This window comes from Zonotrichia leucophrys, chromosome Z (assembly GCF_028769735.1).
Source record: "Zonotrichia leucophrys gambelii isolate GWCS_2022_RI chromosome Z, RI_Zleu_2.0, whole genome shotgun sequence".
Lineage (NCBI taxonomy): Eukaryota > Metazoa > Chordata > Aves > Passeriformes > Passerellidae > Zonotrichia > Zonotrichia leucophrys.
The window spans coordinates 48,282,415-48,308,460 of record NC_088200.1 but is presented as its reverse complement, the minus strand read 5'-3'; the positions used below and the strand labels follow the sequence as shown (position 1 = coordinate 48,308,460).

General features: G+C 39.0%; 1 protein-coding gene across 2 annotated transcripts in view; it reads left to right on the top strand.

Moving 5' to 3' along the window:
- FRMD3 (FERM domain containing 3) overlaps nucleotides 1-26,046 on the top strand; it is a 135,142-nt gene that overhangs the window by 77,240 nt on the left and 31,856 nt on the right. For both annotated transcript variants that reach the window (XM_064735251.1, XM_064735250.1), the window contains exons 4-6: nucleotides 5,222-5,300; nucleotides 19,707-19,804; nucleotides 21,016-21,139. In XM_064735251.1, coding sequence (XP_064591321.1) covers nucleotides 5,222-5,300; nucleotides 19,707-19,804; nucleotides 21,016-21,139 — 301 coding nt within the window. The remainder of the gene's footprint in view (nucleotides 1-5,221; nucleotides 5,301-19,706; nucleotides 19,805-21,015; nucleotides 21,140-26,046) is intronic.

Here is a 26,046-nt window from a genome sequence, read left to right as displayed (position 1 = left end):
TGTTCCTGCCCATGTCAGCAAGGGTTGGAACTCGATGACCTTTACAGTCTCTTCAAACCCAAAGCACTCTATGATTCTATGATCTAAAAGAGTAATGCTACAAAGATGTTCTCCTATATCAGGTCATTGGAATTTTTCAATTAATTTCCATGATCTCTAATGCTGTCCTAAAACCTGAGAGGAGATGGGATGAACCAGGTTGATCTCAGCACAAATGTAAAGAAAAGTTTAATCAAATGTGAGATTAATATATACATATATACATGTATACATGTATACATGTATACATGTATACATATATACATATATACATATATACACATATACACATATACATATATACATATATACATATATATACATATATATACATATATACATATATACATATATATACATATATACATATATACATATATACATATATACATATATACATATATACAAAAATTCATAAATACATATACAACGGGAGTTTTGTGTGATCCTTCAGGCACTAATATGAATGCTGTGTATTCTATAATCCTCATGAATATTTCATAACAGCATTTTAAGCTTTATTATAGACACTTGACAAAAATCCACCTTGCCCTGTGTTGCTCTGTAACTAATGAGTGCAATGTGGGATAGCCCTAATTTGACATTTATGATAGATCAGGTATCCCTTATGCATAAAAACACTGAATAACGTTCTACCTGTCTTTAAAATGCTCAGCAAGGAATATGGATAAAGAGCTGACTCTTCTGGAAAGGAAACAGGCATATGGAAACAACTATGTACGTCTTAACGGTTTCCCAGAGATGCTTCTGCAGAGATAGTGAACATGAAGACTATTTGAGTGTAATATTTTGTCTTGCTAACCCTAACCCTAACCCTAACCCTAACCCTAACCCTAAACCTAAACCTAACCCTAACCCTAACCCTTAGCTTGTTTGTTTCTTAAATTTCGCTAACTTTTTGTAGGAATCTGTAATTCAGAGAATATGTAACAACAAGGAGAGATGAAGGAAGTATTCTGCAAAGTTGCATTGTCAGGACTATGAAGATAATTTTAACATCTAATTTTGGATTTCAATATCCATGTGTAATTCATGTACAGATGTTCATGTACACTGACAGTGCAGTGCATCATAGAACATAACATTTGTGCTTGGTGAAAAGGAAATTGTGAAAAACAAACTTCCCAAAAAGCATCAGCTGAGAATCTTCCATCTTTATCTATTTGGTTGACACTTGTAAAATTTCAATCAAGTTTTTCAACAGCTTTTAAAAACTATTTTCATCTTTCATAGTGTTGTGTTTAACCCCAGCTAGCAACTGGCCTCATGCAGGCACTCTCTCAGTCCCCCACCATCAGGATCTCGGAGAGAAGGGTAAAAGCTGGAAAACCCGTGGTTATGACAAAGAAAATTTAATATGGAAGGGAAAAGCACACACAAGCAAAGCAAAACTTGGTATTCATTCAGCTCTTCCCATGGGCAGCCAGGTGTTCAACCATCCGCAGGACAGTAGGGCCACACCACATGTAACAGTGACTTGGGAAGACAATTGCTCCAGAAGTCTCCCCTTCCTCTTTCTTTCTCCTACTTTATATACTGCACATGATGACATGTCATCTGGCATATTCCTTTGGTCAGCAGAGGTCATCCATCCTGTCTGTGTCTCCTCCCAAATTCCCATGCACTCATAGTCTCCTCACCAGGGTGTCAGTACGAAAAACTTCTCTGTATTATCAACCCTGTGTTCAACACAAATGCAAAACACAGCCCCATACAAGCCACTGCAAAGAAAATTAACACTACTCCAGCCAAAATCAGCACACATAAATATTTTATTCTTTTTTCAGATTCTTTTTTTATGAAGAAAATGGTAATACAAATGTGTGGGGCTTTTTTGTAGGGTGCTTAAAAATAGTTCATGTGAGACTCAGTCCCTTACTTACTGATTTCTGTACCAAGGGAGGCATCTCCCATATTTCTCTTTGTTCTTGTCATGGTGTTGTAGGTTTGGGAGTACTTTAGGGAGATCCTTCCTTTTTGATGTACGTAGAATATTGTATCTTAGTTAAATGTAAATGAAATAAAATTTGAAAACATACAGCCAGTTGCCTTGAAAATATGCTCTGTGTGTAGCTCCTTCATGAGCATTTAGATCACGACTTGTTTCAGCATTTAACATAATTTAAATGATTTTATTTGTACTTTTTCTTTCACCTCTTACGTACTGTTAGCATATAAACTGGCAAATTGATGGTTCTGCTTCAATGGAGTTTGCTGTCGATACTATTCTCCACAATAAAGTCCTTTGAAATCGTTGTAATTGTGAATGGCTTTTAGTGAGAAAGTGAACTCAGATAGTAGGAAATTCTGACAGAGCCTCAGGCATTTTGCTATGTCTGCTGCTTTTTATCTGAGAGATAAAGGACCCTCTGAAAGAAAAGACTTATAAGAAATAGCTACTAAAAAACTGATTATGTGACTTGATAGTTTTTTGTGTTGATGAAATGTGCTTCTGCAATTCTGCTCTATTTTGGGAAGGTTTGTTGTTAATGTCTCCACTTTAATATGGAAGTGGTCAAAAGTAATTTTACTTTCAAGGAATTGAGAAATTATCTGGCTTGACAATCACATCTCTTGAGCTGATAAAATTTAATGCCTGTCTTGGTTTCCGCTATGAGAAATCAGAGAGAGAACATGAAGTCCTCATGCATGTTTCCCCAGTGTGGTAAAATGTATGAGAAAAAGGCCTTGCTGAACATTTACATATCATCAAATGCCTGTTTGGAAGAACATTAGGCTTATGATCTACCTTAAAATTAAGATGGAGGGTAAAGTGGATATCTCTGGGAGTTCCCTTCTTCCCCATTCAAATGTTCATTGAGGCTGGTTTTCCAGCTGAGAATAAGGAACAGAAAAAGAGGCTCTCCTGTAATTGCAGGGAACCCTTTTATCTCCACAGATTAATTAGATGGATAGATTCATATTCTTTTTACCATTTCAAATTGCAAGTTGTTTTTGTTCCATTCTTGCACAGCAATAGAGAAGGGATCTTGGCTTAGCAGGCTGCAGCAGACTTGTATATTATTGCTGCACTGCTGAGGAGGAATATTGTTACAGGAGCTTGAGTCTAGAAAAAGATTTGAGAAATAGGCTTTAAGCTGCCTTGACAAATCCCCTGCATGTCCTGTGCATTGGTGTGTACTTCTGTCACATACTGTTCTGCTCAAGTAAAACATTTCCTACTTTAACCTTTCCTATGAATGTAGGCTATTTTTATAGTACAGTGAATGCCATCATTTCCTCACTGTGATACTCTTTGCATATAGGGCAGCTGATACTTTTATGTGTTTACCATATACTGCCAGAATGAACTTTTTTTATTCATTTATTTTTACCACTGATAAATTTTCCTTTTTTTTTTTTTTTAAATTTACATCTGGAAAATTGGGTGAAATTCAGTACAGTTTTGGAGTCTTGCAGTAGGCTTGTATATGCTATGGCCCTGAAGACATATGCATTAACTATTCTTATATCTTCATTGCTATTTCCAAACTAATTCTAAATCTGCCAAAACATTTAAAAGTGAGAGGTTTTTTCCTTTGTTCTCCCCAGGGGAAGAGCTCTTGCTTGTTTAATACAGGCTGTCTCTCCTGTCACATTTTTAAACTGGAACAGTATTCCAAAATTTTCCTCCCTTAATAGTTTTAACATGACTATTGAGGAGTGACAGAAACATTTAAGATTACTTAAGTTATCCTTTGTTGTGTCCAGGCAACATACTCCTTAGTGTGTTTCTGCATGGATGCTTTCCTTTCTGGGACAGTGAATTCACTTTACCTTCTAGTTTGCTTTTGCAGGGCAGTTAAGACATAACAATGTCTTCTGTTTTGCAGTCACTGCAAGACAATGCTGCAGTCATATTTAGGACAGCAAAGCCCACAGAAAACAGACTGAGTGTTTCTCTAGCTTTCAGACAGCTTTTCCAGATATGAAAACTGTGAAAGTTCAAGCCATCTCTAGGGAACAACAAAGGCTTAATTTTTTTCTTTTTTTTTTCTTATTTTCCCTTTAATTTCTATTTATTCTATTTATTGTTGATGACTTGCTTTTTTCTTTTCCTGTATTTTTCATATTTCCATTCCCATCCCTTCTGAAATTCCTCCTTGTGTCTTAAATGAATGGTTATTTAAACAAGGAAAAAAAATTAAATCAGCAGTTTTTGTGGAAACTGACTGTACTTAAAATAAGTACAATGTGAGATTTTAAAAGAGGAAAATATTCCTTTATCTTCAAGAAGAGTTGAGTCTTTCAAAAGATAACAACCGTAACAAAAGATTTAACTCATTTTTATTTTCTATTGCTGTTGTACATCACATGGAACTGTGTGATATCTAGGGATGTGTTTCTGAAACACTGTAGCATACACGTAGATACTGCAGTCAGAGTGGCTTGAAGAGTATCATGATTGTTGAACTAATCACCACATGAAGTTTATACAAGCCTTTGAACTGGTGAGCTTAAGATGGTACAGTAAATTGTTCTAGTAGCTTACTAATTACTGTTATAATTTACAATTTAAAAAAGAAATTAATGATTTCACCTGGTAATGTCTTCGATTTTCTCTGTAATTTTTTCTTGCCCTTTTCTTCTGCTTTCCCTTTCCCTGCTGTAAAAGCACAATCTCTTCAAGGTTTTAGAAATTTAAAATTGTCTGTGTAATTGAGAATATACCAAGACCAAAATATATTAAAACTAATTAGAATATTGTAGATCTGCACTTTGCTCTAAATTGAAGTGCCCAAGAGGCGCTGATTGCAAAATTGAAATATTTCCTGTTACTGTGATCCTTTTCTCTTTCTCCTTTCCCCTTTCTTTTTCCCCTCTTTCTTTTGTATTGGAAGGATTGTACATCAGGCCTGGCATTGATATCATTGGTCAGAGTTGGGTACTATAATCTTATTAAATACTGGGAGCAGAAATACTTCTACTGTCTTTAGTTTCATTGCCTAAATGGTTTCTTCAATTTTGTAGTATTATCATCGCTTACTGCTTATCATTTGCCAAAAAGACCACCCCAAAATAAAGCATATATAATAATGCCCTTGTTTGAATCTCTGCCTAAACTAACCATTAGTAAGTGACTTTAAGGTCACTCCTTCAGAGTGGCTTAAGCAATGTTTGTTTTCTATGATTCTCATGTTTTTTCTTTATAATGTTTCAGCTCATCCACCATATACCATGTGCTTTAGAGTGAAATTCTATCCACATGAACCCTTGAAGATTAAAGAAGAGCTCACCAGGTATTTGTTTTGTTTTGTTTTGTTTTGGGCTTTTTCCTTTTTTTTTTTTTTTGGTCCTTTTTTAGTCTTTGCATTTAATGTGCTTTGCTAATAAGTTCAAGAAAAGGCAGATTGTTGTCTAGGGTATGGTTCTCACTATTTCTGATAAAATTAGCATAGGCTGGCATTTCCAATACTGATCTTCTGTGTACTGTGATACCTATAGATTTTTAAAGCAGTTTAAAGGAAGTCTTCTATAACATACAGACAATTAGTTATGCTATACAAGAACTTGAAATCAAGTTCAAAAATGAAGCAATGATGAAATGACTGGGCAAAATTTACCCTGGTTCTTTCCCTGGCAGGGATAAGTTCCCTTCCCTTCCCTTCCCTTCCCTTCCCTTCCCTTCCCTTCCCTTCCGTTCCCTTCCCTTCCCTTCCGTTCCTTCCCTTCCCTTCCCTTCCCTTCCCTTCCCTTCCCTTCCCTTCCCTTCCCTTCCCTTCCCTTCCCTTCCCTTCCCTTCCCTTCCCTTCCCTTCCCTTCCCTTCCCTTCCCTTCCCTTCCCTTCCCTTCCCTTCCCTTCCCTTCCCTTCCCTTCCCTTCCCTTCCCTCTTTTGCTTTCTGTTTTCTTTCCTTCCCTTCCCTTTCTTCCCCCCGCCATATAATCTGGAAGGTTTAATTCAGACCTGATTATTTCAAGATGTTTATGCATAGTCTCCCTTATTTTTCTCTTGGGTGTATCTTTAGGATCACAAATAAGACAATCTTTTCAAATTAATGACAGACCTTAAGCTGATACAGAGGTGCAATATATGCATATTTTTCAAGTACAGCTGCTCTGGAGGGTAAGAATTCTTGCTGCTTATGTTGGAATTTTGAAATTTTTTTTGTGAAAACAGAGTTATACAGCAGCTTAGCTGTGCTTAATGAATGGGAGCTCTGTCCTTCCTACCAGCCATTGTGAATATTCTGTTGCTCTGGACACAAGAAGGGTACGTTGTGAGGGAAATGCAGGAAAGTAGCTCTTTTGAGCTCTGTACCAGCTGTGCAGGACTGTGTGTGTGCTTTACCAGCTTGCTGGAGAGCAGGCACGCTGCTGACTGCTGGCAGTGCCTCAGCATCTGCTGCCTCGGCTCTTGGTTGATTCTTTCCCCAAGCACTGCATGTTCTTGTGCTCACAAGTGAGGATCCCATTGTCACTGGCCTCACACTGAAAGTTTCAGAAACAGGTTATGTTCTGCTGAATGGTGCATTTGTAGTTTGTATAGAACAGCTGGGGCATGCTGTTATTTTATAGCTATTTATCTTGGATGAAATACTGGAACTGTACAGCTGAGTGAACAGGTTGTAAACCAGGCAGTCAATGGATTTTCAATATTTGCTACTGTTTGTCCTTGGGTGAACATTTTACCTTTTATGATCCAGAGTATGATTGTATAGTCCTTTCTCATTCAAGAGTCTAAATTAATTGGCTTTTAAAATATCTGGATATCCTCCCAGGATAAGTTTTATTGAAATATAAAGCACTAAGAATTCGCTCACTGATGGTTGTTGTGCTGTGAGTATGTTTTAGTCTTTGCTGGGATATTTCAAATAAATTTTTCAAGTGAAGTTGTTGTGTGAAAAATGTGTTACAGTCTTTTATAAAAACTAATACCATTAAGAACTTAAAAAGGAGAAATAATTAGAGGCATCATTTATTCAACATGCTTTTGTATATGATCATCCTAATAGTTTCTCAATGTTGTTATTTGGGAAGCTTTGCTTCATCTCTGCCATATGTCTTACACAATAAATAAAATACAGAAAATGCTCCTGAAATGAGCAAGTGAAGTGCAGTCATGCAACCCATCTCTGAGAATTTGCTTCATGACCAAAGCAGAGGGTCAGATTCTAGGTGATGCTCTAGATTGGCTGGAGTTATTTTTCTTTTTTCTTGAATTGCAATGATTGGTGAAATTCAAGTAGAAGAGTGTTCATTAGCATTTTAGAGAGGACAGTTGTGAAACCTTGAGGACTAGTTTTTCTAGTCCTACTAGTCTTCTATTTCTTCTAGAGGCTTCTTGGTAGACTTTTGCTTTGCCTTTTTTTTTTAGTGCTGCTGTGTTCACTTGACAATCATATTTTTGCTGGGTGTTCTTAAGATGTTTTGAAAATAAATTAATAATATTGTCACCCTTTGACTTAAAAACAATCAGTACTTTGCAGCTGTATGTACAGTCAACTGAGTGAGAGTAATAGTGTTTTGCATTTCTGTCATTGTCCGTGCCTAAGGATGTCAGAGCTGCTCTGTCACTTCTTCGGCTGGGTGGAAATCTGATGGGTGTCTGTGGTCCCCATTTAAATAATGAAATTAAGTAAGATATTCTATCACATTGCCATACTACTCTTTGTTTCAGAACGTTGATTAACCCTGTGGTTAATGCCTCATATGGATTATGGTCAATGCAGTCTTTTTAAAAGATTTATAGGAATAAATCTTTAATGAAGCATCTTAGAGACATCAGAGAGACTTACAGGTCTTAAAAAGAACTGCTTTTCTAACTCTTCCATAGAAAAAGCTGATGTGAAAAAATCATCTGTTCAGTACATTAAGCTTTGTGTCTATGGGGTAAAGGTTTGATTTCTATGAAACCAGTTTAACATTAACATACTATTCAGGATTTAGACATCACTTGCAGCAAGAAAATTTAAGAGTTATCCCCTCAGATTACTGATGCTTCATTTCTGTCCTACCTTGGGCCCAACCTTCCCTGGTTGGGTTTGACTGTAATCCTTGACTTACTCTGTGGTTTAACATGTGAAACTAGTTTCAGAAAATGAAGGTGGAGAGTTATCTATTTGAAGTTATCACTATGTCTATGATATCATAGAAAAAAGCCCTGTAGTAGTCTGAAAACTTGTGCACACTGCATGTTTGGAGGCCAGGAGTGCCTTGGGCAAACCATGATGCTGTGTTCTTGCCTGTCACTGCATTTTATAACACTGCTAAGGACAGCTAGGAATGTTGTCAGTCAACATTGTACCTTTCCAGACACTTACTTTCATCTTCTCTTGTTTTAATTAACAACTATTTTCATAGCTATGCTTTTGAAATAAAATCAGTGTCTGCCTTTGGATGTCAAGGCATTCTGAAATATTATTGCTAAAATATTGCTTTCTCTGGGTCTGGATTGAAGTCATTTGAGATGGTAGATCATGTTTGGACTCAGGTGTTTATTATTTCTTATCAGTGAAACAGTCTCACTACTGTGAGTTGGGCAGCTTTTCATTAGCAGGCACAAAATGGCTAACAATCTCTTGTTCCAAGATCTTTTAAGACTAAACTATCCAGTTAAGAACTGACACCTAGATTATTTTCCCTTTTAACCCAATAACTGATCCCACAGAGCCCACAATGCAGATGTTTCTGCCCAATTACAAAATGCCACCCAAACCCACAAAGAAGGAGGAAGAAGAAGCGTGAAGAAGAAACCCAGCATGACGCCCTGTGCCCTCCATCTTGCTTCCATCCACAACATACTAAAAATCCCAAACCCTTAATTTCTCACCAAGTGATACACCTACACTACTCTCTGTAATCTATTTCACACTTCTGTGGATTCTAGTCAATCTTGAAGCGTAGGAAACTTCCTCCATGAATGAGGGTCAAAGTCAGTGCTCCCCTGGGGGTCAGGGCACCCCAGAGCAGACAGAGAAATATTCCTGGTGCCCTGGGTTTCCACACTAAAGGAGAAATTCTGTGGGAAATATTTCTGCTTCTCACTGTGGAAAGGAGGTTCTGCATGATCCTTGGTTTTCTCTAGAGTGAGCTGGTGTTAGAATGGTAATTCACAAGTTCAGAGGCCATGGCGGTTGTTGCCTTGATCTCTCTTGCTTATGTAGTAATAGACCACCTGAAACCCAACTTGTCACTGAAGTCAAAATCTTAATGCACTTCAGGGCTTCTCAGCTCATCTGCTTAATGTATGTCAACATGGATTTAGAAGATCTGTCCTTATTTTTGGAAATAGTTTCCACAGCAGAGCACTAAGGCTGCACATTTGAAACAAGTTTGAGAAAGACTCAAGACACACCTTTTCTTTTTTTAATTAGGCAATTTTCCCAATGAATTAAAAAAATGTGATGAGAAAGTGGCAAGGATTTAACTTATTTTTCTCAAATGATTTGGCCTCTGCATGTGCACTGGAGACTCAGCAAACTGAAACTCAAGCAGTGTATATATACTTTTCAATGGTTTGTATAATCTTTTAAATAGAGAAAGATGCTGAGTCTTAGAAGAAGAGTGGCGCTTCTTGTAGGGTGTTGATCCTGACTGGATGCCTGGCATCAGCTGAAGATTTTCCCTCACTTTTCTCCAGAGCTAGACATCTAACAGGGGAGAGAAAAAGTAATGAAGGGTCCATTAATTGAACTAAAGACCAGGAGAGATCACTCACCAAATACCACAATGGGAAAAAAAGGTGCAATCTGAGACAGTAATAGAATTTATTACTAAAAAGTCAGAGCAGGATAACAAGAAGTAAAATAAGACCTTAAAAATGCCTTCCTCCCCACCCCTCTGTTTTTCCCAACTCTACCTACTCCTTCAATGGCACAGAGAAATGGGAAATGGGTTATGGGTTATGGTCAGTTCATCACAAGTTGTTTCTCCTGCTGCTGAGGGAGAGGGGACCTTTCCCTCCTGCACTGCAGGAGACAGTTCTCCATGAACTTCTCTGATGTGAGTCCATCTCACAAGCAGCAGCTCTCAGTGACCTGCTGCAATGTGAGTCCCTCTCCAAACTGCCACAGCCTGGGTCACTCTTCCACAGGGTGCAGTTCTCCAAGGACAGGGGGCTCCTGTCTCCACGGGCCTCCCATGAGTTCACAGCCTCCTCAGGCATCACAGAATTAACTGTGGAAAAAGGTTGGAAAAAACATCTGAGATCATCGAGCCTAAGCTATGACCTAACACAACCTACAGTCAGCTAGACCATAGCACCAAGTGCCACATCCAGTCTTTCCCGAAACATCTCCAGAGATGGTAACTCCACCACCTCCTTAGACAACCCATTCCCATGTCCAGTCACACTTTCTGTGAAGAAATTCTTCCAAATGTCCAACCTAAACCTCCCCTGGTGCAGATTGTGTCCTCTTCTCCTGTCACTGGTTGTCTGGGAGAAGAGACCAAGCCCCACCTGGCTGCACCCTCCTTTCAAATAATTGTGGAGAGCAATAGGGTCTCCCCTGCTCCTCTTTTTTCCAGGCAGAACAACCCCAGCTCCCACAGCTGCTCCTTGAAGCACTTGTGCTTTGGACCTTTCACCAGCCTTGTAGCCTTTCTCTGGACGCTTTTGAGCAACTCAATGACCTTCCTGAACTGAGTGTCCCAGAACTGGACGCAGCACTCAAGGTGTGGCGTCACCTGTGCTGAGTGCAGGGGGACAATCACTGCCCTGGTTCTGCTGACCACTCTGGTGCTGATACAGGCTGGGATGCCACTGGCCTTCTTGGCCACTAGGACTCACTGTTAGCTCATGTTCAGTACTCTGTCAGCCCCTTTTTCTGGCCTCTGTCCAGACACTCTGATCTCAGCCTGTTGAACTGCAGGAGCTTGTTTTGGCCAAAGTGCAGGACCTGGCGCACTCAAACCACTGGATTCAGTCCATCTATCCAGCCTGTCCAGGTCTCTCTGGAGAGCTCTCCTACCCTCTAGCAGATCAACGCACATTCAACTTGGTGTCAACTTGGTGGTCAGTGTGCCTCTGTCTGACCTGCTGAACGGATCTCAGCAGGTCAGGGAAAGAATGTTAAAGATAACAAAGAATAAACAGCCTTGAGAACCACAGCCGAAGAATCCTGACTCCTTCAATCTCGGGGCTGGGAAAAAGAGACTTTTCAACACCTCAGAGTCATCTCGACCGCAGAAACCCTGAGACATAACCTTGACAGGTTCTGAGGTCAGGCTGACCAGCCTATAGTTTCCAGGATCCTCCTTTCGGCCCTTCTTACGGATGGGTGCCACATTGGCCAGCCTCTGGTCATCAAGGACCTCCCCAGTGAAAAAGGAGCCAGGACCCTAATATACAGAGCCACCCCTACTCTTGCCTGTCTCTTCTGAAGAGCAAGTAACCATCCATTGCAGCACTCCAGTTATGCATGTTTCCATGGGTGACATCATAGCTTCCCTTCTGTACAATGGCTTCCAACTTCTCTTGCTTGTCACCCCTGCTGCCCACTCTAGTGCACATGCACATCAGCTGGACTGCTGATTTCACCCCTGACTCTGGCTTGCCACCTATGGCTCACCTCTGGAGAGCCCATTTTCATCCCCTTCCCTATTCAAACATTGTTTGAAGTCCTCTCAATCAGCCCTGGCAGCTCATGGGCTAGTATCTTTTTTGCCCTTGTTAGAGAGATGGAGTCCATCTGACTTTGGAAGGCCTGTTGATGTAAAAAGTTGCCCCGTGATCAAAGTTACATCCACCTGCTCTCGCATGGGCTGCAGGTGGATCTCTTGCATCCCTGTGGATCTCCAGAGACTGCAGGGGCATGGCTGCCTCACCATGCTTTGCACCAGAGGCTGCAGAAGAATTTCAGCCCTGGAGTCTGGAGCATCTGCTGCTCCTCCTTCTCCACTGACCTTGGTGTCTGCAGAATTGTTCCTCTCATGTTTTTGTTTTTTTGGCTGCAGTTACATTTGTGCAGTCACTTCCCCTCCCCCCCTCTTTCTGAAATCTGTTGTCACAGCAGTGTTATCACTGTTTCTGACTGGCCCATCCTAGGCCAGTGACACATCTGTATTGGAGCCACCAGGGATTGGCTCTGCTGGACATGGAGGAAACTTCCAGCAGCTTCTCACAGAAGCCACCGCTGTATCCCCATTGCTACCAAAGCTTAGCCATGTCCACCCAACACACTCCTTTACACCTGGGGCCATCTGTGAGGGTTTGAGTTCTGCTCCGTGTGTAGTATGTGGAGGATATCAGGCTCTTCTGAATGTTACATCTGTGGCTCTCTAGGTCTGGTTATCTGTCACTTACAGATGGTGTGAAGTCCTTCAATTCTAGAAAATAGCATTTAACTGGCATAATTGAGCATCTAATGAGAGTAATAAGTGCCAGTTTTTAATTATGCAATTGCAACATGACACCACATCTTCACATCTCCCCTGTCCCCTGCCACACATACCTGTAAAATATGATTTCAGTTTCCTTTCTTTCTAAATCAGCATTTGTAATGGAGCGTGACAGGACTGGGGATAGAGGCCTTGAATACATACAGTTTTGGCTTATTGTTAATTTCCTTTTCTCTTAATTTTCCTTTTAAAAATAATAAAAAAAAAATTGGTTAATTCCCTTTGTTTTTCCAGAAAGCATGATAGCTTGATGGGTAGAAGTTTTCTTTTGCCATGTGCATCTAACTGTGTGCAGAAACAAGGATATTCACAGTAATGCCCAAGGTTATTCTGCTGGCATGGCATGTAAAGATAAAGAATTGCTATGAAGAAAGTTTCACCTGCAGAAATCACTTAATGCACACCATCCCAGCAGACTTTATGAAAAGCACAGATATTTTACACTGTGCCATTCTTTTCTGTTCTTGTTCACAGCTCAGAGCCCACAGCTGGAAAAGCCTGAGATGCTGTACATTAACGAGATTTGAGCAATCAAGGGAATATGAACAGATAGATCCAAAGATTGATCATACTTTCTATTTTGTTATTTATTTTTGGTGTTGTTGCTTAGGTAATAAAAAAATCAGTAGTTTTTATTTCTTATATATGAAAGAATCCCAGGGCCTCATGCTCTCTTATCTTCAAATCCCTATATTTTAGTGTGTATGTATAATTAAAATGGAAGACTATAAAGTCATTTGAGGTCCCAAAGAAATGCTCTAAAATGCTACAGATAATACTGTATCAGTGGTAATCCGTGATTATTATAGAAAAAACAGAAGAGGGCATGGGTGAATAGATGGTGGAATTAACCAAAGGTGGATTATTTCAACTTGCTTTCATCATGCCTTTTTTTCCTAATCCATACTTCCTAATCCAAGAAGCAGGTCTTCAATAACTAATCTGTCATAAATCAGTGTCACAAGTATAGCAGGAAAAGCAGATGAAAAATTTTTTTGATTGTAAGTCATATAAAATGACAAAGACTTGGTGTATGTAAACATGGCATGCTCAGTGTTTGTCTAGCCCAGTCTCAATCAGCTGTACTTTATGTTGCCATGTGCTAGGAGAGTCTGGTGCTTTTCCCTCTGGAAGCAGGAGGCCAGTTGTGTTTGATAGTGGTTTTTAATGCCTGAATGGATCTGGTTCTTAATGCCTCAATATGAAGTGACTTATTTGTAAGTAGGAAATTTGTGCAATATATTTGTGCTATTAACCAATAGCTCTAAGGTGAGTTCATACAAGCTGGGCCTGTGCTGCTAGCCCTGTTCCAGACATCACTTAGGAATACCTCTGCTCTTCCTGGTTCCCCCTTCTGCTCTTCTTGAAGTGTGAAGTCATGCTTTGATGTCTATGAAAGGCCACTTATCTATTTTGGCTTTGTCAAGGACACATTGGAAAGTTTTCAAGGACAACTTTGGCAGTTGCCAAGTGAGTTTATAGTTTTAATAGTATTGCAGTCATAATCAGATTGAATAACATAAATCTTAAAAGTGAGTGTTTTGTTAGCAAGAACACTTGATGCCTCAGGCTTGCAGATAAGATTCAGAGTAGGGAAAAAATTACCAAGAAGGGTAATGTTTTTTTTTGCTGGAGATTGCACCTCAGGGAGAAGAGACCTTGTACATGTTCAGAGGTCTTCTTGTGGTCCTCTGTGGAGAAGGCAGAACGGCAGACAAGATGCAGTCATGGTGTTTTGCAGGAAAGACTATTCCCATGCTGTGGTGGGACTTTCATGTAGCCAGGAGCCAAAACAATGCTTGTCTTTTACCACTCCTTTGTCTGCTTTACTCATTAGTGAAATTAATTATTAAGTAATAATAAAGATTTTTTCCCCCAGTAGCCTGTGCTGTCAAGAAACTCACTGGGATGGGAATTTATCCCCCTTGTCCCAAGGAACGACCTTACGGGCACTGACCAGCTCTAAAGCCAGGAGGACAAGCCCATGTCTTGCTAGCTGCAAGTGGCAGTCATAATCCTGACCGCAGAAGTCAGAGATTTGAGATTACTGAAAGCTGTCATTAAAGCCACCTTCCATCCCCCACCCCAGGGCATAAAATGAAGTACTTCTTTTTGAAGGAATAGTTTTGGGTGCTTTGGGGCATTTTTTATTACCAGCAATCCACAATTTTGGCAGTATAGGAGGGGCATAGGTTCAGAATGGAGATATGGAGTACCGATACCTTCATTATGTTTTGAGTCCTTAGCATTAGAACACCTTCAGAAATTGTAGAACAAGAAGGGTGATTCTTTCTACAGGTGCCTGTTAACACAGGCATGCAGTCATGCAGTCATGCAGTTTCTCAAATTTTCTGGTGTTTGATATTTTAAGAAAAGTAGAATTTTCCTTTTTCTTGTGTTTGACTGAAGATTATGCTTTGAAATCATGATAGATATACCCCCAGTTCCTAATTCCTCTACTAGATTTTGGTTTATGACAGATCAGAGAGTTAAAAAGGGCAACTGCTGTACTGACATCAGTGTGGCATGCTTATTGTCATGGGTATCTGTTTTACAAATGGGTTTAAACCATACTAACATGAGCAAAACTTTCCTACTGTTTCAAAAAACCAAAAAATCTAATAGATGATCTCATTCCCATCAAAATTCACTAGAGTGTTTTGGAATTGTTATATTAGGACTTTCAACACTGAAATTCATGTGTATTCATGTTAGTATTATTTTCTGGATATTTTACCCATATTTGTGTAATCATTCTTTTTTTGTACTTGGTAATACTCTTTTTCTTCACAATCTTCTGAGGCAGTTGGTTTAGTATCTTCTATGGCCTTAAGCAGTTGGTTTACTATCTTGCTTTGCCTTAAGCAATTTCCCAGTTCCATTGATTTTCCTCTAGCTCTAATGTTGAGGATACAGTGGATAGTAGTTCTTCATTTGCATTTCCCACTATCTCATGATTTCAGAAGACTCACTCTTAGTCTTCCTTAATCACCATCGTGCCCTATAAGGGAGGCCCTGTCTTCTCATTCCTTTTATTTCTTCTCTATTAATCAAGCTCATCTATGTCCTACTCAGGCTGAAGGGACCAGAGCTCGGTAAAAATTCAAGGTGTGATAACTTCAACGCTTTAAGTATTGGCAAAACGGCCTCTTTTCCACAATATCATTCCTGGTGATGCCCAACATTCTCTTGGGTTTTTGGCTGCTTCTGTACCCTGAGTTAATGATTTCAGAATGATGACTTATTCTTATTTTAAAGTATATCAAAATCCATTTAAAGGATTAGCAAATAAGTAAGCAATATATTTTAGCTAATATAATTATTTTTTCTGTCACAGAATCAATTAGATTGGAAAAGATATCTGAGATCATTGAGTCTAACCTGTGATTTAAAACCATGGTGTTCAGTAGACCATGGCACTGAGTGTCACATCCAGCCTTGTCTTAAACCCCACTGGACAGTGATTCCACTCTCCTCTCTGGGGAGCCTATTCCAAAGCCTAATCATCCATTCTGTGAAGAAATTCTTCCTCATGTCCAACCCAAACCTCCTCTGGTGCAGCTTAAGATGTCCTCTTCCCCTGTCACTGGTTGCCTGGGAGACGACACCAAGCCCCACCTGGCTGCACCCTCCTTTGAAATAATTATGGAGAGCAATAGGGTCTCCCCTGAGCCTCTTTTTTCCAGGCAGAACAACCCCAGCTCCCACAGCTGCTCCTTGAAGCACTTGTGCTTTGGACCCTTCACCAGTCTTTCGGTGCTTCTCTGGACTCACTCCAGCATCTCATTGTCCTTCTGGAAGTGAGGACCCCAAAACTTGACACAAGACTATAGGTGTGGCCTCACCTGTGCTGAGTACAGAGGGAGAATGACTTCCCTAGTCCCTCTGGATGGACTGTTCTTGATAAAGAACAAAGGCTGGGATGTCATTGGCCTTCTTGGCCACCTGGACACACTGCTGGGTCATGTTCAACCCTTTTTCTCTTCATGGCTTTGTAAAGTATAGAAAATATGTTCTCTTAATTGTGATATCACATACTTGTACATAGCAGTTAGTGTTTGGTGGTGATTCATATGCTTTAGCAGGAAAACGGTGCTCCTGCAGTGTATTTGATACTATCTGCTGTGGAAGACAAAAATGCAAAGTTCATATTCAGAATAATATGCATAAAGAACTCAAAAATTCTTCTAGGTAGAAGGACACCCAATCCAGGAATACTGTAAAAACATTTACTTTCCTTCTACCACACTGTACCACAAACAGCACCATGGAAAATAGTAGTGAGTCAAAGTCAGACGCCATGCTGAGATAGCAATTTTTTGAATTGCTGGATCTCTGGAGGTGACCATATCTGTTAGCTGGAAAGACTGCAACAACACCAAGAAATACATTTGCTATGAGAATAAACTGTGTTAAGTGACTTGAACAAAGTAAAAAACCACTGGGTGGCCGAATCACAAGGTCTGGCTGTGGGAAAGCTTTCATGCCTCACTGAACACCTTAAAATAGATAAATTGTCTGTTAAGCAGCTAGCAATCTGGTCTCTGGGGGTCATGATGCCTGCTTAAAAACAAGAATAGTTATTGCTGACCCTTAATCTGCATGGCAGGAAAGGTTTGGCCGACCTGAAGTTGAGTCATCTGTACTGCAAAGAGATGATAGATGGAAATGAGGTTATTCCAATGAGAGACATTTGTGAATGTAAGCATAAGTTTACTAGCTTCTTATTAAGCTTGGATACTTAGGGCTGTAAATCAGGTTATGAAGACATGCCAGGGCTTGGAAAAAACAGCTATGGTGGAAGGACACATGAAGAAGCAAATTCGATTATTTTGCAAGCTATTTCTGTAAGTGTATGCAGTTTTAAATACATACATACACCTCAGTGAATTTAGGAGTCAGGATTTTTTTTTGTAAGTTTTTGCTGACCTGGGTCATAAATTACTCCATCAGTATTACAGGAAGTGCCTGAAGTTTGGTGAGCCTTTGGTAAAATGTGAAAAAATTCCTTTCAATTGAAAATACATTTATATTTTTCATTTGAAAGAATTCTAAAGTCTTAGTCCTGTTCCAGGCTGCCCTTCTTGCTATGTGGATCTCAGCCTATCTTCATAGGACAGGTGCTCCAGCTGTCTGATCAGTTTGGTGGCTCTTCTCTGAATTTGTTCCAGAAAGTTCACCTCTTTCTTGTGTTGCAGACCCCAGAGCTGGATGCAGGGTTCCAGGGGGAGTCTCACCAGAGCAGAGGAGAGGGGCAGAATCTCCTCCCTTGACCTGCTGCTCACACCTCTTCTGACACAGCCCAGTGTAAGATGGGCTTTCTGGGCTGCCATTGCACACTCTTGGATCATGTTGAGCTTTTCATCCACCAACATCCCCAAGTCCTTCTCTTCAGGGGTGCTCTCAATTAATTCTCCATCTGGCCTGTGTTTGTGCTTTGGATTGCCCTGACCCACGTGTAGGACCTTACAGCTGTCCTTGTTGAGTTTCATGAAGTTTCTGCAGATGTGTGTGGAAGCAGACTTGTTTCTCAAGCCTGCTAAGGTCACTCTGGATGGCATCACTTCCCTCCAGCTATGTTGACAGACACCCACACAGCTTGGTTTTTTTGGCAAATGACACTGAGGATCTTCAATTGTGGTAACAATTTGCTTAGGAATAACACATATTAATCTGTTGACCTCAGAGCTTGGCTAACAAGCCATGCTCTGAAACCTTGGGTGGGTTTTTTTGGCACTGCTTAAAAGCTGAACACAGTTTAGCCTCAAGCTAATGATCACTCTGGAGGATGCTAATGGCATCCCATTTTTTCACTCAGGAAAATCTTACCAAAATTCTTTGTGTAGGGACTGCTCAATTGCCCAAGCTATATATGCCGTTTACACCAATATACTGAACCTTTTCTGGCACACTGTCATTGCAGACTAAAAATTTTACTTTGTCTCACTGAGGCCTCTGGTGCACTCTGTTACACATAGTTCCTCTGGATCTACCTGTAGAATAGCAGGTTCTACATACAGAAGTGAATTTGTGAGCTGTTACTGGACATTGATTACAGGAGAGAAAAAAAGGTGTTGCAATTAAAAAAAAAAAAAAGCCCTAAAGTGTAAAGATCAATGAAGGGATGTGTTTACAATGAGAGAAGATTGCTTTTCTCATTGATAACTGTATCCCATTTATTGTATTCAGTAAAAATCCAAGGAAAGGAGAAAAGTTTCTCTGCCCTTCAGATAGATTTCCTGGCTGGCTCTTGATGCAGAAGCTCATTATATGACCAGGTAACAGGAGAAGGTAACTTGGACAAAATATGTCTGACATTGGTGTTACTCATAAACTACATTTTTATAGGCTATGCTGTATGCTGCTCAAGGTTGGAGAGGACTGGCAGGAATGTCAAGGAATGTCCTGATGGTCTGCAGAAGCCACTGAGTCTTGATAGAACCCTCTAGATGGTCAATTTTGTCTGGTCAAAGCAATGTTTAAATAGATTATTTTCCCAGAGGGGTGAAGTGGCTGAGTGGTGTGGCTGTAACTTGCTAGGTGCTGGGAAAGAAGCTGTGAGTGGTAGAAGCTCTCTGTGGTAGAAGGCAGACCACAGGTAGAAGGAACCTTTTGTTCCTTCTCCCCATGTCCTTAGAGAAAGAGACGAACGGGAAAGGTGACTCCCTGCAAGGCAGGTGCCTCATGCCTGTGGCTCTTTAAGCCTCATGACATTATTGCTCCCTTCAAACTTCATCTGGGATTCTTTACAGATCAAAAACCCAAAACACCCAAAACCAAACCAAACCAACCAACCAACCAAAAAAACCCCAAAACCAAAACAACAAAAAAAACCACCCCTAAACAGAAACAAACAACAAAAAAACAACCAAAAAAACCCCCCCAAAAATTTCAAAACCAAAAGAGGAAAAAATCTCCACTGTGGTCAGTGTGCTATTTTGCCTACAGTAAGAGAAAGATTTCCTTGTGTAAACTTGTATATAATAAAAGCAGAGGTGCTCAAACAAGCTTACATTACCATAATTTATTTCACATTAGTAATGAGCATTGTAATAGATGTATTTTAAATAACACATGTTCTATGACATTTTATGTGGGGTTTTCTTATTTTTGCCCTTATTATTTCACTGTTAATGAAAAAAAATCTATTTATTTTTTTCTTATAGTTGTGTTTTGCCTTTTTCCTGCCATTTGAAACAACAAGAGGAAGATTCAAAATAGTTGCACAGCTGGTTTCACACTGATATGTTAAATCAGTTACAAAAAGATAGCACATAGTTTCTTAATTTTTAAAACTATATTTCAGGTACCTCTTATATCTACAAATAAAAAGGGACATTTTCCATGGCCGTTTGCTGTGCTCCTTTTCTGATGCTGCCTACTTGGGTGCCTGTATAGTCCAAGGTAAGTATGAACAGGCTTCTTTAAGTACTTCAGTCTTATGTTGGTTCTGTCAAATATGCAATGCAAAGCTTGTGTGACTACAGCTAGCAGTAACGTTGTTGTTGTTGCTGTACTGTTTCCCTGTATTGATATGCACTGTGAAGTAAGTAATTCTGGCAGTTAGCCAATGAAGTGGAGCTTAAAAAATGAAACCAAATAAGTTATCTTAGCATTTTAGTGAAGAAGTATGCCATCATTGTTAGATTCCACTTACCAAAAGAGAAAAACTCCATTCTGAATCCTGAATGGAAATGTAGCCTATTCTGTTTGAAGTAAGGAGGAAAAGGTGTCATTTGATCTCCTTTCTTATGTTAAAGAAGACCTGTATGGTGATGGAATATCTGACAAAAATAGAAGATGTAATTCAAGAGAAAACAAATTTTAGTTTATTTTCCCTAGCTTTTTTTTCCCCCTCTCTCTCTCTCCATCATTTCCTTAGGACCAAATTCAGACAGATGTCTTTATTTGTACAGAGACAAATAATCGTCTTTAAATGTCTGATTATGGAAACCATAAGCGTGAACATTCCCTTTATTCTGCATTAAGGTGAACAAAGCTATTAAAGCATTAAAAGGCAGTGTATCCAAACCAAAACTGAGGCCAGCCCTTATTAAATGAGGCTCATTCAGAAAATTAGAACACCAAATGTCAGGTTTGTGTACCTAAGTGGCACATCTTTTAGAAAAGAAACCAAGTTCTGCCCGTTACCTTGATTAACATTGTGGACTGTGTTTCACTGCTAGAATAGAATTAGGACCAATCCATGCCACTGCAGATAAATCATGTGAAAAAGGGGAGAATCAAGAATCCATTATTTTAGGTCTGCCTGGTAAAAATAAATACTCAAAGTGAAACATTGCCAAAGCTTCTGTTTTACAGAGCATTTTCTGCCACAGAAAATAGTTCAGTATTGCTAAGTAATGCAATAGTTAATAAACTATTGAACTTCTCTTAAAACTCATTGTGACAGATATAAGACAAAGTGACAGATATAAGGATTTTCTTGTTTCAGTTAATTATAAATTCCTCAAAGAAGCATTTCTTGAGGCATTCTAGATTCTTATTGACTTTGGATGTACCTTGAATTACAGTGCATTTACTGACTTCTTTCCCTATTAATTAATGTTACAATTCAATTTTTCTGCTTTGTTTTGTGTTTTGGATCTGTTCAGCTGAGCTTGGTGATTATGATCCTGATGAACACCCAGAGAATTACATCAGCGACTTTAAGATTTTTCCGAAGCAGTCACAAAAGCTTGAGAAGAAAATAGCTGAAATGCATAAAAATGAATTCAGGTAATTTATAATGCTGTTTGATAAAGAGACAGCTAAGAAATACTTTTATCTATTTCCAAGTTGTGTATGTTAACTTAGGAGGCTTTGTTCCATGAGTTATAATAGAAGCTCTACCAATATGCTGTCTGATAGGCTGTGTTTGAAAATGTGGTTTCAGCTCAGGGGGTTTTCTTTGCCTGTTAACCTTCATTAATCATACTTGATTCCTGCATGACTGCTGGTAATTTAGACTTCATTTGCTTGAAATGTAGGTCTGGTTAGTGGGAACAGGTCTCATGATCAAACCTGCTCTAGTTGATTAGTGGAATAACATCTTTCATTTAGGTAGCACATGTTTCTTGCTCAGAAATTTCTCTCTGTAGTGCAATTCTAAAATTCTTGGTAGATATTGACCTGATTGAAACTGTAATTAGGTTATTTTATCTGTCGGTGGTTAACATAGTGGTGAATTGGACAGAAATGTATTTAAGTAACTTCCTTGGAAGACTAAGGAGGTGAAATCCAGAACTCTCTGCATGCTCTTTTTTCCATCCTAAACTTTTAGTACTGCAGCAAAAGGCAAAGGAGAAAACAGATTAGTCAATCGTTTGATTTTTAAGTTAAATGAGTTTCAGGAGAGAAGGAGCAGTGAGCTGTGCAACTATACCCTCTTCAGGGTTGTTAGTGAATGACATGCAGAGTGTTTGGAGGGAGGTTTCATGAGGCCCTCGGCATCCTGCTTAGTTGAGGATGGTCTTCAGAACACGTGGAAAGGCACAGGATGTGCAGAAAATCAAATTAAATCAAATTACTAATTACATAACTGGAAGGACATTTCTATGGAAAGATCACAAGGCCCTTTGCACTTGCTTACCCTGTGTTCTGTTTTCATATTTCAACATATGCAAAGAAAGGAGCAAAACTCCTTTTAAGGAGAGTTAAAGCTTAAAACACTTTTTATTTCCAGAAGCCTATAAAAGATATTTTTTGAGTAAAGTTCAACAATCATGACAATAAGATTGCCAGTGTTATTCTGTCTTTTTTTTCCCTGAAACCTATATACTTTCTTTGTACTTTTTTCAGTGAAATAATGTTTTAAATGGTTTATATCTAATATTTCTTAAAGCAGTTCAGCCTGCCCGGTACACAGACCCATAGAAACAACATTTTAAAATAAGAATAACTTATTTTACTGTCAGTATTTTTCCATACACTGTCTAAAGAATTCCAAAGGATAAATTCAACCTTTAAAAAGATATTTCATCAGTTAAGCCAAGATGCTATTCAAAAGTCTTCATAAATTCAGTCTTTCATTAACAGGCTCATGCTTTACTCAAGGTTAAGAGAAGAGACAGAAAGCTGGTGGGCCGGTGCCGGTTGGTTTTAGACTTTGTAACACTAGCAGAGATGTATTTTTCTGTCTGGTTTGCTTTTTTACAAATGTGTAATTCTGCATTCTTTGTTCATGCAATCATCTAGTTCTCCTGTTATGAATAACCAGACATATTTTTAGCTCATCTTTTAAATCCCCTTTCCTGTCAGTATAATCTGACTGAACCTGTGACAGTAAATGTTATAAACTTCACACAGGTCCCTCTGGGATTTTCCAGGTCCTGAATTCCTTCCATCAGTGGCAGCTCAGCACATGAGGATGTCCCTGAATTTCTTCAGTATTCTTGTCAAGGGACACCATTCATTATTGCCTTTTGGAAATCAGATGATATTAGGCTGACTTTTTTTGCTTGTGGATCTTCTAGTTCCTACAAAAAACCCCAAACCAAACCAAACCAAACCAAACCAAACCAAACCAAACCAAACCAAACAAAAACAAAAACAAAACCAAAACAAAATGCCCAAACAAAAACAACCAGTAGGTGTCTGAGACACATCTATGTTTTATAGCACAATTTTTCACATATATTCCATATATTCTTCTCATATATTCTCATTATATGTTCCTTAATTTGCTTTCTATTCTATATTTTACCAATTTTAATGTTATGAATTTTAGACTCAGTGGCTCAATTCTTTGTAGCCTTCAAGAACTGCCATCTTTCTTTTCTGTTTTCTTTGCTTATGTCAGCATCTTGTGTGCCTATTATCCGAGAATAAAGGCAGTTTCAGAGCTGTCTGGGTAGCTGCTCTTTGGTAATTTCCCACTCTTTGTTTTCCGTAAACTGACAATCCTCTAATATTTTTACATCAGACATTACCCAGTCATTTGTCAGGAAGTTTTACCTTTTGATGGATATTTAATTCCACAGATCTCTATTCTAGCAGTACAAATTAATAAAACATATCTGACATATAATGAAGTATATAGAGAGGACTCCAGTCCTAGATTATCATATTTCAATATAACCAGCTGGAAAAAATTATAGGAAAAATGGGCTTCTCTCTGGCATTGATTAGCACATGTGTTTCAAGGCATTCAATGCATTCTTCAGGAAGTCCAATTTTCTGACAACAATTAATATTGTGCTGCTCAGCGAGTATTTTTAAGAGTTGCAAGGGGTCCCTCAGGTTTTTTCCTACTAGGTACCCAAGTGCCACTTTAGCTGAACAGATGAGACTGAGAACCTTTTTAATCCAGCTGCCATTCATCTGCCTTCACAATTGTAACCTCACAGTTTCAGCTCTGTGAGCTTTTTCCACCTGTGTAAACAAACAAAGACAATGACATCTCTCTCCAGCACTGGGCTCCCATATCACCAAAGCCCTGGGCCTTGGAAGAGGCCAGTTCTGCTCTGAATCCTGTATCAACTTCCTTAAGACCTGTTCATTGGTCCCACCTTTTCTTCTGTCCTACAGAAAGATGGAAGAGTTTAGCTTTAAAAGGAGCATGAAGATCAAGAGAGGAGTGTCTCAGAAGCAACAGTGGGGTGCTGTGACAGCTTCCAGTGACTCACTCAGTTTTATTTAGAAGCCTTTTTAATTACTTAAAGCAAATGTGTGACAGGGTATCATTATTTCTTATTGGTTTTAGCTATGAGGTCATTAAAGGATTTAACAAAATATAATCCATTGTGTGACTTTCTGTTGCACTTAATTGCAAAAATATAAATGTGACAGACAGTAATTCATGGCAGGTTTGTTGAGTTCTGATTGTCTTGTGAATTTTTATTCTTCCCTCATTAAGGGAGGGGGAGCTACAGAACACGACAAAAGACAGAAGAAAAAAATACCTTCTAAAGAATTTTATATCAGGTCTTATGTCCTTTAACAGAGTTCTTTACTCTGATAAAGTTCCCTAGTTTTGGAAAGATACCTTTTAGCCAGAGCTCCCAGGGGCTAGGCACCAGAAAATATAAAGATTTCTAAGGGAAATGTTGACATATGGCCCTAATGAAGGAATTTATGTTTATAGGACTAATGTTTTGGTAGGGTTTTTCTTCAGGTTTTTTTTTTTTTGGGGGGGGGGGGTTGTTTTTTTTTTTTGTTTTTCTTTCATTTGGTTTTGGCTATGGTTTTTCTGGGGGGGGGGAGAGGGAGTCTTTTTTTTTTTTTTTTCTTTTTCTAGAAGAACTTTGAAAGTCAAGTACTTTTATATGCCATCTGAAAAATAGTATTCCATTTTTAGTTCTGATATGAAATATTGCACCATATATTTATGGGAATGTTATGTAAAAAGCTTTAAATTTACCTGAAAGCCCCCCACAAATATTTTCTTTTTCAAAGTTACATGACCTGTTCAAATGCCTGTTTTCAATGCTGAACTCATATAGGTAAATATAAGGTCTTTTTATTCCCTTGGATGATCAATGTGTGCAGGCTTGGGGTGTCTGAATATTACTGAATAGGCTTTTGTCTCTACTTTGTGTATCAAATGATTTGCAGGAATCATATGTGAAAGACTGTCTTTTGGGAGAAGAAAATTTTCCTCTGAGGGTGTGAAATCATTGCCATTTTCTGATAATAACTATCTAAAAAATGTTCAGATAAAGGGAGTATTTTCTTGAAAACCAGAGTAGCAAATTATTGCTTGTCTTTGATCCAAGCTAAAAGAGAAGTGTTGTTTAAATTTGTTTTGAAAGGCATATAATATTTTTATCCTTTGCTGTATCATCCACACTGTAACTGCACAGTGAGGATTTAAGCACATTCCAATTTCCTGTGCTCCTTTGACTCTCACTGTGCTCCCTTAGCAGTCCCATCAGCTCACATGTGGCTTTTACAGTGGTGCCAGCAGGAGCACAGGATATCCCAGCCTCCACCAGTGTGGCTCTCCAGCTCTTGTGCAGCTGTCAGTGGAGCCACTGGCAAGCATGCCTATAAATGTTACTGTCTGAGTGCAATCTGGGAGGCTGTCCTAAAACACTTGGCAATGGTTGCTAGAAAATGCTTTTCTTTGTGGGTGTTAATATAATTTCATTCAAGATTAAACAATACATTGAAATTCAGCATACATTGAATACATTAAAAAGCACAAAAACTAAATTTTGATTTAGCTAATCCAGAATAAGGCGGATTTGTTTCATTTTGGTGCTTCTCACAATTAAAAGTTCATATTATGTGGTTTTATGCATAGTGCTGGTGGCCCTCTCATGAACACTTTAAATTTAGCTTCTAGTAGTACTTGAATCACTTTGGTATCTAACAGCCTTGTATACACTAAGGGAATTTAATTCAAAGGACAGACAGTATGCTCCAAAACTTGCAATTCATGTTACAGAAAATAGAAGCCACTTTTCTGGGGATCAAGGATCTGTTGAGGTTTATGTGGAGCTGAGGGGGATGCTTGGATCAGAGCAGGGCTTGGGCTACTGCAGGGATAAGTGCTTTCCAGACCTCAGGACCCAAAGTATTTTTAGTTCCTGGTAATACAAAATATACTGAGGGATTTGGAGGGCTGAGTCCAGTGTCTTCTTAATTTCAGCTTTGGTATCACATGCTGCCTGAGTTTTCCAGTGAACCAATTTAGATTTATC